At 45.3% G+C, this 17423-nt stretch overlaps 1 protein-coding gene across 3 annotated transcripts in view; it reads right to left on the bottom strand.

The window, feature by feature from the left end:
• The window catches only part of ZDHHC9 (zinc finger DHHC-type palmitoyltransferase 9), a 54107-nt gene extending 40184 nt beyond the window's left edge, over positions 1 to 13923 (bottom strand). Inside the window, exons 1-2 of one of the 3 annotated variants that reach the window (XM_055120854.1) lie at positions 13746 to 13923; positions 11634 to 11936 (exon numbers count right to left, since the gene is read on the bottom strand). In XM_055120854.1, coding sequence (XP_054976829.1) covers positions 11634 to 11800 — 167 coding nt within the window. In that variant the 5' untranslated portion in view covers positions 11801 to 11936; positions 13746 to 13923. Of the gene's footprint in view, positions 1 to 11633; positions 11937 to 13304; positions 13326 to 13745 lie in introns of those variants that run through there. The other 2 variants (XM_055120855.1, XM_055120856.1) reach the window with 2 other exon arrangements.
• Between the last annotated feature and the right edge of the window lie 3500 nt (positions 13924 to 17423).

Here is a 17423-nt window from a genome sequence, read left to right as displayed (position 1 = left end):
CAAAATCCTTGGATTTAGCTGTAATTTTTTAGGTTTACCTCCTCCAAAATGCCAAGGGTAGAGAGTAAATTCGGAGAACTTAAAATCGGTTAGATTGCAGGGTAATTAAGGTCCTGGCCGATCACTAGCTTGTGAACAAACTAGTTTGCACACAACAGATCTATTCATATACCTCTTTGTGCCATTGTTTCCCTTCACTGGTACTGGTAATCAAGAACTGAATTTAGAAACAAAAGTCACCTCCACATTATCAGGGACACAAAGGACAAAAGAGAAGCCTGAGGCTCTGTTTCATGAACATACCTAGAGAAACTGCCACACCAACAGAAAAGAGTCCTCTTTCTAGTCACTGGCCAGCTCTAAGCTCATTCTTAAGAACAAACATGTCATGTTTCCAGGAATCAAACTGCCCTCGGTTTAGTCTCTGATCAAAAGTCTTAGAAAAATCAGACTAGGACTCCAGACGATGGCTCCATGGCAACACTTGGCTGTAGTCAAAAGCCCTGGTGCCGCCCCCACATAATGAGGTGATCTGGATAGCTCTGCTGATGGGATCCCTAGAGAGAAAGGACCAAGAAGGATGACTCAAAGGCTTAAAAAGTACCTAAGTCATGAGCTTAATCTCTGGTGCAAGTGCTAAGGTGATGCTGACAGTACCACAGTCTGGGATCCCCAGTAAGGCCGGGGAAGAAAAAGGAAAAATCAAGTGTTCTTTGATAGGCCATTTAAGAGTTTCATTTTATTACAGGGAAAAGAGAGAGAGATCAGAACCACCACGCACACATGCAAAAAATTAATGCTGTCCTCATGCACGGAGTGGGACACCAAAGCTTAACTGAGCCCCATTCCAACACCTGCTTGTCGACTAGACAAAGGGCAACTTAGATTTGAATTACGCTATGCTATCAAGGATAAAGGTCTCTGTAATCGCCACACACACCATCTTCTGCACCTGCTAAAACAATCCACTCTCTGTCAACAACTACACAACAAGCCTATTGTAGTGTTCTCCAGAGATGAGACTACTGGCATCCAGTTGTCACTGGATGAGTGGGTGTGAGTGGGTGTGACTGGGGTAGCAGATGTGGGCCTTTCTAGTCTACGTCACAGGAAACTTAGAGAGCCAGCAACTAAGACTGCTGTGAACTATGACTCATGGTGTCTGTCTTTAATGGTATCAAAACTAACCCCTTAGGCTAGACCTAGAACTCCAAGAAGCTGACTGGAATAAGCTATGTGAAGATAGATTTGGTGACAATTCCCAACATCAATGTCAAATCAGGAGCACGGGCCGGGAATGTAGCTCAGCAACAAGGTACTTGCCCTGTATGTTTGAGGCCCTGAGATCAAGCCTCACCTCCAAAATCTAATATTGATCCTCAAATAATCACTATTTAGTCTTAGTGAAAGACTAGATCCACAAACAAATGCTATTTTTCAATCAAGTACTCTGTATCCATATTGCTTCTTAGAATAATATCCATGCACTTCTTAAAACAGAACTTTTTTTGTCTTCTAAGTACCAAGAGATATTCCCCCTTCCATATAGAAGGAACTGCTCCCCGCCCCCCAACTTGTTAATTTGATAAATGCAATCAAGTTCCTGTGAAGAGACATGTCAGATTAAGCCATCCTTCACAGGTTTTGTTTTGGAACCACACCTGACATTGCTCAGGAACTATACCTCGCTTAGTGCTCAAGACCATGTGGTGTTAAGGATTGAACCCAGGCCTCCTATGTGGGCTCCAGCTCTTTGAATCATCTTCCTGGCTCCATACATCATTTTAAAAAATGTTTGGGCCATATCCAGTTGGTGCTCAGGGATTACCCTTGGTTCTGTACTCAGGATCACTCCTGGTGGTACTCAGACCTTACTTCTGGCTATGCTCAGGGATCATTCCCGGTGGTGTTCCAGGAACTATGTGGTGCTGGCTCAAACCAGGATTGGTCATATGCAAGGCAAGCACCTCACCAGCTCTATATTTCTTGGGACCCTCTACAAATGTTGACTCATCTCAAGCTTCTACAGCTAAGCTAGCTACCAGGACTCCTGTATGTCTCAGGACCCACAAGGTGGGACTGTTCAGCAATAGCCAGCAATTCCAGGCTGGGCTGGTATGCCATGTCCCTTTCCCTTTCCTTTGCACACTAGCTTGCCAGAAAAACAATGATAGTGATGCAGACTACAATTCACATGAGAAAACTCTTATAAAAGAGATTGGTAAGTCGAGCTGGTAAGAAAGTAGACTGCATGGCAAGATTGTGTTTCAATGACCAGCTATGTGGATTGGTGAGTTCTGCTTCTAAGTCTCTCTAAGAAGTTTTTGCTCTGTTTTTTCCCCTGCTGCTCTTTATCAGTGCAACAAAGCAGCCAATACACACAGATCAGTCTAATAAATGAAGTTCAAGAGAAACTGGGTTGATTTTGTTAGGAAAAGCATTAACTACCATATAAAACAGCTGAAGAATAATCAAGTGTTAGGATGGTGATTCAGATGCTACAGACTGTGAGTGGTCAGAGAAGAACTCTCTTGGGAATCTGGCGGCTGCTTAACATTGTTCCCATAGCTGCTGTGAAGTAGGACTTTATGGAAGAGATGACCTTGGAAGAGCAGAAAAAGTCCAAGGAGTAGAGCCCCACTGTGGCACTTGGTCCCACATAACAGAAATAAGCCCTTTGCTAAAAGTTCACCCTCATATGAATCCACTGTCTGGTTTCTAACATACTATCTACACCTCTAGAGCACAGTAAATGTAAAATCACCTACAAAATTAGTTCAAGGTTCTTTTGATGATACTCAGGGTCTGCTGAGAAGGAAACATTTCCTTAGCCACTAAAAACAAACTTAAGGTGCTGGAGAGAATACAATGAGTAGGGCGCTTGCCTTGCATTAGGCCAACCTGAGTTAGATTCCATGCATTCCCATATGGTTCCCTGAGTCCCACCAGTAGAAATTCCTGAGCACAGAGCCAGGAGAAATCCCTAAGCATTGCCAAGTGTGGCCCCAAAACCAAAACTAAATAAAATATAAATAAATTTAAAATCACCCTCCAAATTTACTGCTCTGTGAGAATGCATCGCCCTGCTTTGTTCCAGCAATGAGGAAAATTAACCAAATGGGCATTTGCAATTCTGAAGTAATGAGCCATCCTCTCACTGAGGATCAAAATCCCTTATCGAGACAAGTAGGCTAAATGGTTACCAAATTTCTGTTAATAATTCACTATAAAAATATAACAAATTTTGAATATAACCAAATTCCTATTATAATGTTTTTAAGCTCAAGAACTTAAGACACATTCCTGCTGCCTATTATATTTAGCCTCAAACTCCACAGGCCAGTATTCTGAGGCCTTCCATTAACTGGTCTTATCTAATCATCATTATAAGGTTCCTGTCTTCTCATTGCTCTGTTCTAAAAACATCCCCCTAATTGCCCTGAATTCACTAGCTTCTTGCTATTGCAAGAAGGCATGGGGTGCCTCCTTTGTTCTTAGACACAATACCAGCTCTGACATCTCCCAGGAGGAAGATTTAGGAGGTCTCTTCTCTCCCTCAAAAAACATCTCAACTGATGTCAGCAGTCCGGGGGACATCCCTGCTCTCTGTGCTCACTTTTCCCAATATAGCTGATCACTATACACAATGAAGACCCATTCTCAGAAGATAGCAGAGGCATTCAGTGCAGACTGACACAGTAAAATTCATCACCACAGTAGCAGACAGTGAAAATACACAGATAAATTCTTAATGACAGAACCATACAGAATTGTTCAGGGGAAGCATGCTCTTCGGGAGACAGTACTCAACCTTTCTCCAAAGAGCACACTTTTTGTGTCGGGAGGGTGGGGTGCACACCCTGCTGTACTCAAGACCTACTCTTGGCTCTGTGCTCAGAAGTCACTCCTGTGGTCCTCAGGGGACAATATACAGTGCCAGGAATTGAACTCAGATCGGCTGTGTGCAAGACAAGCACCTCACCCGCTATGCCATCTCTTCAGCCCCAAGAAGACTTGCTTTATAGGATGTCAAAGCTTAGCTAAGCACTGTAGCAGATTGATTTGTATCAAAGAGGCAACTATACCTTTCTAAGACTGTCATTTGGTTGGTCAGGTCACAGACAGAATCTTAGGCTACATGAAACACAGGCCTGAACTTCCAGAGAGCAATTTTCCAGAGAATTTGTCTGTAGATATCATAACAAAGTCACTTTTTCCACTTCCAAGTTCACTTGGACTTTGACACGGCAGGCAATGATTTTCTGCCATGTCAGGGCTTGGCTTTGGTCTTAAGCTGGTAACTTGGTGCTGTCAAATCTTCCTTTTCTTTTCTAACTGTCCAAAGGGACAGAGCACCCCTTTCACCCACAGGATAACAAAGTAGGATCAAAGAGTGTTTACATTTATCCAACCTGTCCTCAACCTAGTACAGAGATCAGGAGCGGCCACAGAGGAGATGATCCCTTGTTAATTCACAAAACTCCTAAGTTCACATGAAGAGATGGGTGTCTCTCCACTCAAGGCTACCAAAACCCCCTGCCCTCAACGCTACCAGATTTCCATCAAGTTGCCTTCATTTTGAGAAGCATTCGCTGGTGAGGCCTACATAACCTAGAAGCCACTAAGAAACAAAAACGCTAGAGCTAGAGGCCGGAAAGATAGTGCAGGGGTAAGGCACTGCCTCGCAAGCAGCTGACCCTGATTCAATCCCACACTGCAAGGGGCTTTTTCACAAAGTCAGGTATATCTTCAAAGCACTATTATATGTGCCTTACCAACCCAACCCACCCCAAACCTGAAAAATACACGAAGCCAGGATATGCTGGTCTAGCATCTGGCACTATGTATTGCTTTAATAATTTGAAAGTCTTTAGAAGTCCATGCTGAAAAGGTTAACAATGAGAGAAAAGGTAGTGTCCTCTAGATAGACATTGACTGACAAAGCAATCTTGATGAGATAACCTCATTCCTTCGAACAGGCTAGTCTCCACTGCCTCATCTATCTCAACTGTTCTATGACTATATGAATTTAGATGGGTCCATTAAAGTGCATCTACAATGTACTCATCCAGCAATATTTAATAACTACTCTATGTAAGGAAGGCATACTGGGGGCTACATAGACACAGGAGGTACTTCCTGCCATGCCGAGTTCAAAATGCAATAACCATAGAATTCAGAAATATAAGAAATGTCCTATAAGATCTCCCATTAAATGAGTGGTCTCATCTCTGTCCATTACAGCATAATAAGATATATGTATCTTACACAATAAGATCTGGAAACAACCCAAGTACCCAAGAAATAACTAGATAAAGAAACTGTGGAGCACATACACGATGGAATACTACTCAGCTATTAAAAAGGAGCAAACCATGGAATTTGCTAGAAGGTGTATGGAAATGGAGGGGATCATGCTGAGTGTAATCAGAGAAAGAGGAACAGATACAAAATGATCTTTCTCATGATTGGAGCAATAGTAAAGTAGATTGGGCATTTGCCTTTCATGTGGCCAACCTGGGTTCAATTCCTGGTATCCAATATGGTCCCCCAAGCACTGCTAGGTGTAATTCCTGAATGCAGAGCCAGGAATATATCCCTAAGCATCGCCGGGGTATGACCCCCCCTCAAGAAAAGTTTCTCATGTGAACTATAAAGAAATGGTAAAAAAAATCACAATTAAGGAGCTGGGAACAATATGACAGCTGGTTAAGTGCTGCCATGCATTCAGCCCTCCTGGGTTCTATACCAGGCTTCCCACATGGTCCCTCTAAGTACCACCAGAAGTGTGTCCTGACACAGAGCCAGGAGTAAACCCTGAGCACAGACAGGTGTGCTCCCAAAACAAATCAATAAACAAAAACCATTGAGGGGACCGAGAGATAGGACAGTGGGCAGGACACTTGCCTTGCATGTAGCTGATCAGGGTTTGATCCTTGGCACCACATATGGCTCCCCACCTAAAGCTCGCTTTAAATGCAGAGCCAGATGTAAACCCTGAACAATGCCAGGTGTGCCCACAAAAACCAAAAGTAGAGACTGGAGCAATAGCACAGCGGGTAAGGCATTTGACTTGCACGCTGCCGACCCAGGTTCAAATCCCAGCATCCCATATGGTCCCCCGAGCCCCGCCAGGTACTGAGTGCATGAGCCAGGAGTAACCCCTGTGCATCGCCAGGTGTGACCCAAAAACCAAAAAATAAATCCAAAAATAATTGAATGGTATATACAGTTAATCCTGTGAGTGCAGAAATTACTAGGGAAAATTTCATGAAGGAGGACACAAGGGTCTTAGAAGAGAGATAGAATCTGGATACTCTAGAAGTGGAACGTTTGCTATGCAATACTACAGTTTTTTTTCAATTTATTAAACCCATATCTCAGTACATTGAAAGCATCAATGAAGGTCAGTTCCACAGGGTTTGACAACACCTTGATTTAACTCCCTGTCTTTGTGATGCTGTGAGGCATAAGTACTGATACAACAGCAAACAATTTGGGAGTAAAGACTCAAAGTCATTCCAGCCACAAGAGATGTTCAAGGACCTTAACCTCACTAGCAGTCTGGTCACAAAGCAGAAAAGGATTGCTAGGAAGCCAATTCCAGAAGTCAGCAGCACACTTGGTCCTTTCATGGACAACACTTTAATGGGAAGCTGAGTTTGACTAGATACCACACTAGACCTTCAGTGGCTGGACAGTTTCCAGGTTGTCAGTGTCATTAACCTTATAGCACTCTTTTTCCCAACTGCTGATTACCATCCCCTGGTGGGGGCGCTGAAAGGCTCTGAGGGAGGGAGGGAGATTGTAGCTTCAGGTGCAATTGAGAGGTACTTTCTCTTTGTTTGCTTTAAAAAGGCTGGTGTTCAAGGGTGACTTCACTGAAGTGAAGTGACTTCACTTCTGTAAAGTGGGAAGTAGGCCCAATAGTTTGGGGAATGTCTATGCTCTAGTATCCTGAATTTCTGGCCAAGCTGGTGTCTGTGTTCCACACACAAATTCGATACGGTTTGGAACAAGAATGGTTCATATGCTCAAAATTGAAACTGGCATATGCATTCACATTTCCTAAACTCCTCACCCTAAGAATAAGTTAGGAAATTCTGGGGTTGGAGTGACAGTACAGCAGATAGGACGTTTGCCTTGACGCAGCTGATGTAGGTCTGATCACCTATATAGTCCCCCCCCAGTCCTGTCAGGAGTGATTCCCTGAGCACAGAACCAGGAGTAAGCCCTGAGCCCTACCAGGTGTAACCTGAAAACCAAACACACCAAAAAGTTAGGAAATCCTTTACTTAAGCACTATACAATTTCCCCCCTTCAATATAAAGACAATTTAATATAATTGATAAAGACTCTCCTTTCCTGCATGTGTATTTGAATCTTCCAGAGAGACAAAAGAAACATATAGAGTTTCAGGTTCTCAGAGTTCCAAGAAGCTTAGTGAAAATCTGGCCCGATTTCCCATCCCAGACAGGAATGTGCTCTGTGATACCAGCACTGCGCCATGGCCCACCCAGTTTCTTTGAACACACTTCTAATAATGCAGAGCTAACTAGTCCCTGAATAGACATTTTTCATTTTATGTATTCAGTGTACTGTGTCCACTGAACATTACAGGTCCCTCCTTTGAAATGTTTAATGCATAAAAGCAAATCAAAACTAAAAAGACATCACCTGGCACTACTAAAGCTGCTTGTATTTCATCAAGGGGGACCCAAATGCCCAACCAGACTTCTCCAACCTTCTGATTTACCCGGTACTGTGCCACAGACAACTGCAAGTCAATGAGTACTTGTTCACGAGCATGACCCTGTTACTAAAATCAGACCCAGATGTGCCTCATGATCTTGACTTCCAGGTCAGAAAGACAGTACGAAGGATAAAGCACATGGCCTTTCGTGCATTCAACTCCTGTTCAATCCCTAGCACTACATATGCTTCCCCAGCACAGAGCCAGGAATAGTAGTGCCTGAGAGTTGCTGGGCGTGGTCTCAAGCTCCCCCACACAGGGAAAAACTGGTCTGGAATCTCTTCCCCAAGGCAAAATTGCAACCATCAAGAAGACTTCAGCAGAAGTCTTGCAGGTATGAGACCCAGAGATTATACAAACCTACCTCCACCCAACATACTGAGCGTGATGTTGGCAGCACTGCTATTTTTGATCCCCAGTAGAGCAACAAAGTACACAAACCCCAACCGAGCACTGCAACAAGGTTGTGTGAACAACACAACTAGAGTGTTCAATCCTCCCACCTCCACAAGTACCATGACCAAGTACTCAATAATAAGGAGAAGGAACGTTAAAGTGTTTTTATTTTGAAAAATTAAAGGAGGGGGGTTGCAGCAACGGTACAGCAGGTTAGGATGCTTGTCTTGCACATGGCTGACCCGGATTCAATTCCTGGCACCACAACGGTCCCCAGACCCCTGCCAGGAATGATCCCGGAGTGCAGAGCCATAAGTAAGCCCTGAGAAGTCAGATGTAGCCCAAAATATTTTTTTAAATCTTAAAAACTAAAAAAAAATTAAAGATACAGAAAAATAGTACAGGGATTAAAGCATTTACTTTAGCAAACAGCATTTGACAAATCCAAGTTGAATCCCCCACACCACACATATGGTTCCCTGAGTACTTCTAAAAGTAAGTCCTGAACACAGGGTGTGGTCCAAACTCCCCCCCCCGCAAAAAAAACCCTCATTTTTAAATGCAGCCTTCAGAAAATATAGTCTGCTCCTGTATAATTTGAAAATAAAAACAATACTTTGTACACTGGTGGTGGGATTGGCGATGGAGCATCATATATCAAAAACCCAACCATAAATGGTCTTATAATTCACGATGTTTTAATAAAATTAAATTCTGGGGAAACAATAGTCCTTTGTCACTGATGGTTCAGAAACCTTCACCTACCTAAAGACTGGGGACTAACTAAGCAGATTTCCTGACCTTACACTGTGTGTCACTACCACTACCATCCCATGGGGTTGGTAGTACATTATAGACTTCAAAGAAACAGATAAACAAGAAAGAATTTATTCCAAGCAGGAATGATAATGCACCTAGGTTAAGGCACTTAGCCAGTGAACCCTGGTTCATTCCCTGGCATCACATATGGTCACCTGAGCACCACCTGGAGTGATTCCTAAGCACAGAGCCAGGAGAGTTCCTAAGTACTGCCAGTAACAGCCCCAAAGCAAAAGGAGAGACCTCATGCCTCAAAGGAATATTTGTATATTTTGCAAAAGGCAGGTACTGTCTAGAATGTTTGTATAACCACACACAAACACACACACACACACACACACACACGCACATTCACAAAGACTCTACCGTTCGCAGTGAAAAAGGATTCAGTCACCAGGGTTCACCCTGCTTGGTTAGATTTCTACTTCCCCATTCCATTCCTCAGCAGACTTATTTATTTCTGCCTCCCCTCCCCCCTCCCACAACTCCCTCCTTCACACCTATCTTTAAAAATATTTACTCTATTGCATAGGCAGTTTTGGGCAGTTCCAATTTGCCTTTCATAGGGTTGGGGATAGTCATCTTGGTTGAAAACTTGACCTGCCCCAGTAAAACAGTAAACTTAGCTAATTATAAGCTTCATCCCACTGACAATTTTCTTTGGAAGTCGTCAGGGCCCAAGCAGAACAGATCGCAATCAGAATCTGTCTGGCTCCCTCATACTGAAAGAGGCAGATGTCAATAGCTCCACATTTCAAGCTCCCCTGGCCAGTCAAACCAGAGGTTTCCTGGGTTCAGAATTAGCAGCTCACTTAAGAATCATATCTGATTCGAACGGTTTCAGTCAAAAAAAAATAACCCTGGTGTTGATTCACGGTGCTCATGATGGCAAAAAGAAGTAGTGATTCAGCAGGGAAAGAACGGGGAGAATAATAGCAGAGTTCAGTTCTGTACTTGAAGAAAGAAGGTGTGAATGAAGCAAAGAAAACTTGAAGAAAGGAAAGTTTTTTGTTTCGGTTTTTGGGCCACATCTTGCAGTGCTCAGGGCTTCCTCCTGTCTTCGTACGAAGGGATCACTCCTACTGGGGCTCAAGGGCCCAGATGTAGTCCCAGGATCAAACCTGGGTCAGCCATGCGCAAGGCAAGTGACCTGCCCACTATACTATCTCTCCAGCCCAGAAAGGAAAGTTTTTAAATATTATATCTCTGCCTGCATGATGGCATATTGTTGACTTTTAACACACAGGCACACACACATTCCCAGGAAACAGACTGGAAGGCAGCTAAAAAGTCATTATCTTTCTGTCTGACTTTACCAAATACTTCACAAAGTAGGCAGCAGTAGTAGCAGCAGCAGCAAACATGACTTTTAACAAAATAAACAGCAACTCTGACCTTCCTTTCCTAGATCTGTTATAAACTAGGTCCCCCACCTGCTGTTACTGTTACTCAAGCCAGCTGCAGCCATCACAAAGTCTGCAAAGCAAGCTAGAAAAATCACTCAATACACTGGGCGAGTCTGAAGCCCTCAAAGAAAGGCTAAAATGAGTCAAGATACCAGGCTCATTTTACTTACCCCCAACGTTTGTCTGTCCAAGAGTCCCCTGATTCCTCCCATGGCCATGCCCCAACATGGCAGTTCAATTTCCAGGTCAGCCGTGTACTGTAGCTGACTCTTACCAGGTGTGGCTCATGATCTACATACACCTCTTAGTTCCTCAAGGCCCTCCTGATAATAATCCCAAAACAATTAGCGTGGCTGCCATCCCTAGAGTGTACAGCATTCTCAGCACACCCAGTGCTCATGCCACAGGGCTACCTCCCTAGAGTGTGACATTTGAAACAGTGGCTCGAGTACTAGTCACAGAAAAAAAAACACTCCAATGTTGGTATTAGGCACACACAGAATAGAGTTGCATATGTTGAGCAATTTTGAGTGAAAAAAGAACAACTCAGATTTAATAAGCTCAAGTGTGCCACGCACACAGCTAGTGACACAGCTGAGGTGTGAGCCAGACAATCTACAGACTATCAAATCAATTGACTTTTCAATTAAACAGCTAGTGGAGAGGTGATTTCTGAGGAAACAGATTCCAGAAAAACAGAATAGGTGAGTAGCAGCGCCAAAAAGTATGACCACGTAGGGAGACAAACTATGCTCGGGAGGTATGGGGACAAAGCAGTTGTCACCATGCACCGAAGGAGACCACTGAAAGGGGAGGAGAGTGAGAAAAACAAACTCCCTTATTTCCTCTCGTGTGCTTAGGCATAGCTCCAAAACAGTGCTATAAAACTGGCATCAATGATCTTGATTTGGAGGCTAGAAGATACAGTAGAGGGATTAAGTCACTTGCCTTGCACACAACCAAGAGCAGCTTGATCTTGGAACACTGACAGGAGTGGTCACTAAGCACAGAACTAGGATTAAGCCCCAGAACAAGCCCCACAGCACAGCTGGGTGTGGCCCCAAGACCAAAATCAAACACACAATTCTTTCAAGAAACACCTCCTCTGCTGTAAGCAAAGCCAAGGACAGAACTGGTGTCATCTATAAATATTAAGCCAGACAAGAGATACCGAAGTCCATCCACAAACTCCCCGGAAAGGTTCTTCCCCTGGCCCCAGAGAAATCATTACCACACAATTCAACTCAACGGAAACTTACTCGAAGGCGAAGAAGAGTGTGCACGTTCCTAGGATGAGGAAGAGGGTCAAATAGAAGATGCCCTTCTGCCGGGCCATCATGACACGGCCATCGCAGCAAAAGGTGTTTCTGCCTGGAAGTTTCTCCCATTTCCGCGTCACCTTCTTTCTCACCACCATCACAGACATGATTGGAAATTTTTGGTCCAAAACGGGCTTTGTGATTACAAGAAAGAAGAAACAGAAGCTGAACTCAGCTTTGAAATCACATTGCCTGCTGCGGCTGCCACTGGGTCAAACATCATCAAAGGTCCAATTTCTATCCCTGAGAAAAAGCACAAAAAGAAAACAAATTAGGCAGACAAAAAAAAATGAGGCAATCCTTTCCCAGAAGCAGAAAGATGAGAATAGCCTAAAGGGATAGGGATGGGAAAACAGAAAAACTTTCTTCCCAATCTGTTTGTCCTCTAAATAGGAATAAAGGTGAAAGGTTCTTACAAAAAAGGGGGCTACTATATAGAATTAGTACAGCAGTTAGGGTACTTGCCTTGCACACAGCTAACCCGGGTTGGATCCCTAGCATATCATGTGGTCACTGAGCCCGCCAGGAGTGATTGCTGACTGCAGAGCCAGGAGTGACCCCCTGAGCACTGCCAGGTGTGGCCCCTAAACCAAAATAAATAAAGTAAACCAAACTCCTTAGACTTACAATAGAATATTTATGATCTGATCATTGCAAAATCTCAAAAACAGGAATTTTATAGGCAATAACCTCTGTCACTTTGAAATGAGTCAAAACTTAGGGAAAATAACTTGTCCAGGGTCACACTACGGCAAAGCTAAGCCAGGAAACATTTATGCGGGCTTACAGTCCAGGATACTGGCCACAGTAGCACAATGTTCTATAACCATCATTAAGAGGGCTCTAAAAATAATAGCGGCGCTTCGGTGCTGACAGATGCATTCCCTCTTCCCCCACTTCTTCACCTTCTATCTTCAATTAGCCGCTCAAATCTGAATCACATCAGGGAATAAATCATCCCTCTTTGGCAGGGCTCGCCTCTGGACATTCTGTACACAATTGCGGGTTCAATTTACTGAAAACAGATTTCTTCTGATCAAATCCTCTGTAACTTCCTAAGTCTGGGAAATGAACCCATCCTTTGCTGGTCAAGCCTAACCTTTGGAGCAATCTGAATGAAACCACATCAGAGACGTGGTAGGTGAAAAGCTGACCTAAGCGGGAGAGGTTCTAGAATGGCTGGCAGCTGACGGCTGGTTTGGAGGGAGGAGAGGTGTGGGGGTGGGGAGATGGTAGCAGTTAAGAAAAGTCACAAAGGTGCTTTCTGGGCCATTAATTCGTAAGTACCAGCGCTGCTGAGGCTCCTGGATCCCCCAGCCCAGCCTTTCTCAACATCCCTCCCCCCCGCCCCCCCGCCCGCACCGCCCCGCCTTTCAAGGTGTGGTGCGGTGGCTTCTATTTACTGACACCACATGCCCCCACGCTGCTGGCAAGAATCAGGCAGGAGCCTGCAGTCGCACAGACGGAGGCGAACCCTCCAACTTGAAAGCATTCCCGAGCCGGAGGAGAGATGCGCAGGGCCACGCAAAGGTGGCCGGCTGCGGGGTGGGGGGCGGGGACCGGGAGGGGGCACGAGAGGTGCCGCGAATCCTCCCTTTGTGTGAAACTAACCTGGAAAACAATCTCCTCCAGATAAACCGGCCCGGCGGGAGGAGAGAGAGCAGGAAGGGGGCAGCCAGGCCTGGGCGAACAAAGATCAAAATCCAGCCGAGCACCAGCGACGGGCTCGCCAGCCCAGGGCCCGAGGCCCGAGAGCTCGGACCTGGCCGCGGGCGGGCGCGGCCCCGGGAGGCCCGCCCAGCCTCCGCCACGCAGCCGACCACCGCCCCAGGCAGGTCGCGACGCGCGCCACCTCCACCCGCTGGTACACACACACGCCCCGCCACGTGTAGTCACCCCCGGCCGGGGGCAGGGAGGGCGACTCGGCAGCCGCCCACTGGGGAAGGGCCGTGGCCACGTCCGCCAGAGCCGGAGCCGCCCCGATGGTTGCAGCCCCGCTGGGCAGCCGAGCCCAGGAGACACCGCCGCCCCCCGCCCCCACCCCCTCGTTACCTGAACCCGGGACCCTGACCTCGGCGGGGATCTGACGGCAGCAAGTGTGCCCTCTCGGGGGGCCTTGTGGCAGCGACTGCTCCCCAGCCCGAAGGCTGCCTCTGCCTCACAAGGGGCCCCTAGGATCGGGGCCCTAAACCAGCTGTGGCAGCCGCCCACCGCTGGTCGAATGGAACGCTCCTCACGTCACCAGGTCGTTCCAGTAGTGGCTCGCTTTCCATTGGCTGAGCGTCCGTGGCGTCTCCGCCCTACCACCCCTGCCCCAAACTGCCATTGGCTAGCTCAAATGCCACTTGACAATGCATCCGCCCCACTCCCCCACCCATCCCCGGGCTCCTTGCCCACCTGCCAAGCGACTAGGAAGCCTTGCCTTTGGGGTCCAAAGACGATATGCGAAGTGGCGCCATCTATTAATATAGTGACGCACGAACGGAGGTGAAGAGTAGTGCAGGCGGGCGTGGAGGAATGAGAGACCAGTCTCCCTCCCCACCCCTAAGCAGCACTGGCTCTCAGATCCTGTGCTCGCCTCCAACTCGGTCTGCCCTGGGCCTCTCCAGCTGTACTTGCAGGAAATCAACGGCAATTCGGGATTTTACACTTTCTCATTATGAAAACAAATCTTCTGCTTCCCAAATTCCATTCACCTCTGCCTTTGCATCCTGGCCTGCATCTCTCAGGCTTTATGAACAAAACAAGCAAACAGAATTTGAGAAGGATCCGTGTCCCCCAAGAGTTTTAGAACAATTTAGGCAATACCGAAAACAAATAGCTGATGGTAAGGAAGTTAGGGAGGCTGTTGCCTTAAAAGACATAGATTCTTCTAGAGAGGAAGTAGAGAGAAGATTGACCCAAAGACTGTAAATCTCTATTAGCTTTCTAGAATTCATGGTAATACGGAGAGCTAAAAGCAGAATCCCCACACCCACCCAATAATCACACTGATTCTTTCCTTCTGCTACCCTCCCCACTCCCACCTCCCAGCCCGTAGTACTGTTAGTGCTACAATGAATAGCTACAACTGTTGCCAGAGTCACATCCTGCAGAAGTTCAAGAGCAGTAGCAGTAGAGCATGTGTGAAGCCCTGAGTTCTGGACCCAGCACTGAAAAAAAAGTGTCTCCAGACTTTCAAGACTAATGTGGAGGAGACAGTTTAGAACAAGTGCATTAATATACAGAACCTTTAAATGGCACTGCCTGCCCAGGTTCAATCTCAGCATGGCAGATGGTCCCCTGAGCCTTGCCTCAAGCAATCTTTGAATCTAGAGCCAGGAGCAAGCCCTGAGCATTGCTGGGTGTGGCCCAAAACAAACAAAAAGCTTACCAAACATTTGGGGGTAGAGAGATACTGCAGTGGGTAAGACTCTTGTTTTGCATGTGCTAAATCTGGGTTCAATTACAGGCATCCCTTATGGTCACCAGAGCCTGGCCAAGAGAGATCCTGGAGCACCAATGGATGTGGTCCAAAGTCCAAAAAATAAAGTAAAAAATAACAGTTTGTTAAAATATTAATTTTTTTATTTTGCCAGCTGGTATGATGCTTGGCTTCCAAATATAAAATAAAATATGAGAAAAGGCTGAAGGTGGTCTCTCTTTGGTATCACAGTTAGTCCGGGGAAGACACAACTACCTTTCTGAAGTTGACTAAAGATTTCCTAGGATGAGAGAGAGTGTTGGAATTAACATAGACAACATAGCTAAAGTTCTTCCCAAGACTTTTTTTTGTTATCAATTATATATGGTAAAAAACTAATTCTCCTTTACAGAACTTTAGTCCCACAAGACAGGAAGCAAAAATCTACCTAATAGGGGCCAGAGCAATAGTATAGTGGGCAGGGCAATTGCCTTACACGCAGCTGACCCTGGTTTTATTCCTGGCATCCCATATGCTCTACCAAGCACCATCAGGAGCAATCCCTGAGTGCAGAGACAGGGATAAGCCCTAAGCACAACCAGGTATGACCCCAAATCCAAAATATCTACTTAATAATAGTTACATATTCTATGTTCGTGGCATCCTTCAACACAAAAGGTAAAGGATTTTTTAAATCATTACATAAATTCCCTTAGGAGAATTATGTGGTGATTAAATTTATGGCCAAAAGCATATCATTATGAAGTTTTTATCATTTCTTTCCACTTGTTACAATTATAATCATTGGTTTATTTCTTATAAATCATATAATGATTACCACTGCCTCCTGACTTCTCCCTTTGAATCCTGGCTATTATACACACTTGGTTAGAAGAGAATGAAACTTCCCTCACTCCCTCCATCCATTAACCCTCTGAATTCTTTTTTTTATAATGAAGGTGGGCATGAGCCATACCTGGCTGTGTTCAAGGTTTCCTCCTAATTCTGTGCTCAGCGATCATTCCTGGTCATGTTACTTGGGGGACCATTTGTGGCACCAGGAATAAAAGTGTGCCTGACCCTATGCAAGGCAAATACCTTAGTGTTTGTACTTTCTGGCCCCAAAGAATCATAACTTTTCTTTATTTCTTTGTTTTGGAGCCACCCCCAAAAGTGCTTAATCCTGGCTCTATGCTCAGGTATCACTCTTGATGGAGTTTAGGACACTGGGGGACCATATGTAGTGCATGGGATTGGTTTTGTTTGGTTTTGTTTTGATGCCATGCTCTACTGTGCTCAGGGATTACTCCTGACATGACTCAGGCAGCCATACGAGGTGCTGGGGATTGAGCCCAAGTCGACCATATGCAGTGTAACCTACCTGCTATACTATCTCTCCAGCCCCATGCATTGCCTGGTATTGAACCCACATCATCTGCATGTGAGACCAACACTTTACCTTCTGTGCTATCTCCCTGGCCCAGGCGCCTGTATTCTTAAACCTTTGTATGCCCAATGCCCTTAGCAATAGTATGGTCACCCCAGCTGCCATTCTCCTGACTCTGGAGCAGTCAAAGCTCTATGTCCACAGCACCCAAACATATTTTGTCCATAGCTCAGGTACAGGTGAAGTCCAAGGAGTCTTGGAATTGATGTGTCATGGCAATACATTCCTGAGCTAGCCTCTCCCCGCTCTGGGTCACATTCCCTCTGAGATTAATTGGCCCTGTAAGTCAGTGTTGTTTTATCACAAATTTTTATTGTTTGTTCTCTCTGCTAAAAGAAAATTAAGAAAAAAATAATGCAGACTAACATTCTATAGTACTTCTTTCTGTGAGATGACACTATTTGCTGCAATCCTGAAAGTCTTAATATATACATCCACAAGTATGTCATACCTATACACTGAGAATTTTTTTTCTTTTTTCTTTTTTGCTTTTTGGGTCATATCCGGCAATGCACAGGGGTTATTCCTGGCTCTGCACTCAGGAATTACCCCTGGCGGTGCTCAGGGGACCATATGGGATGCGGGGATTCGAACCTGGGTCTGCCGCATACAAGGCAAACACCTACCCGCTGTGCTATCGCTCCGGACCCTACACTGAGCAATTTTCTTTCCTCTCTTTCAGCTTTTCTTGTGTCTTCTCTTTTCAACCAACTTCCCAGACTCAATGGTTCCAAATCAGGGTTGGCTCCTTTAAAGGAAAATTACAGTCATGTGCTGTGCATTAGAAACATCACTGGAATCAGATACCAGTTTCCACTGGATGGTGACCTTCAATCTGGCACATGTATTTAAAGATACCTGTCTCCATATTTATGGCTGC

This window comes from Sorex araneus, chromosome X, assembly GCF_027595985.1.
Source record: "Sorex araneus isolate mSorAra2 chromosome X, mSorAra2.pri, whole genome shotgun sequence".
In the NCBI taxonomy this organism is placed as follows: Eukaryota; Metazoa; Chordata; class Mammalia; order Eulipotyphla; family Soricidae; genus Sorex; species Sorex araneus.
Note: the sequence above shows the minus strand (reverse complement) of the source record. Positions and strands in the feature narration are given on the sequence as shown.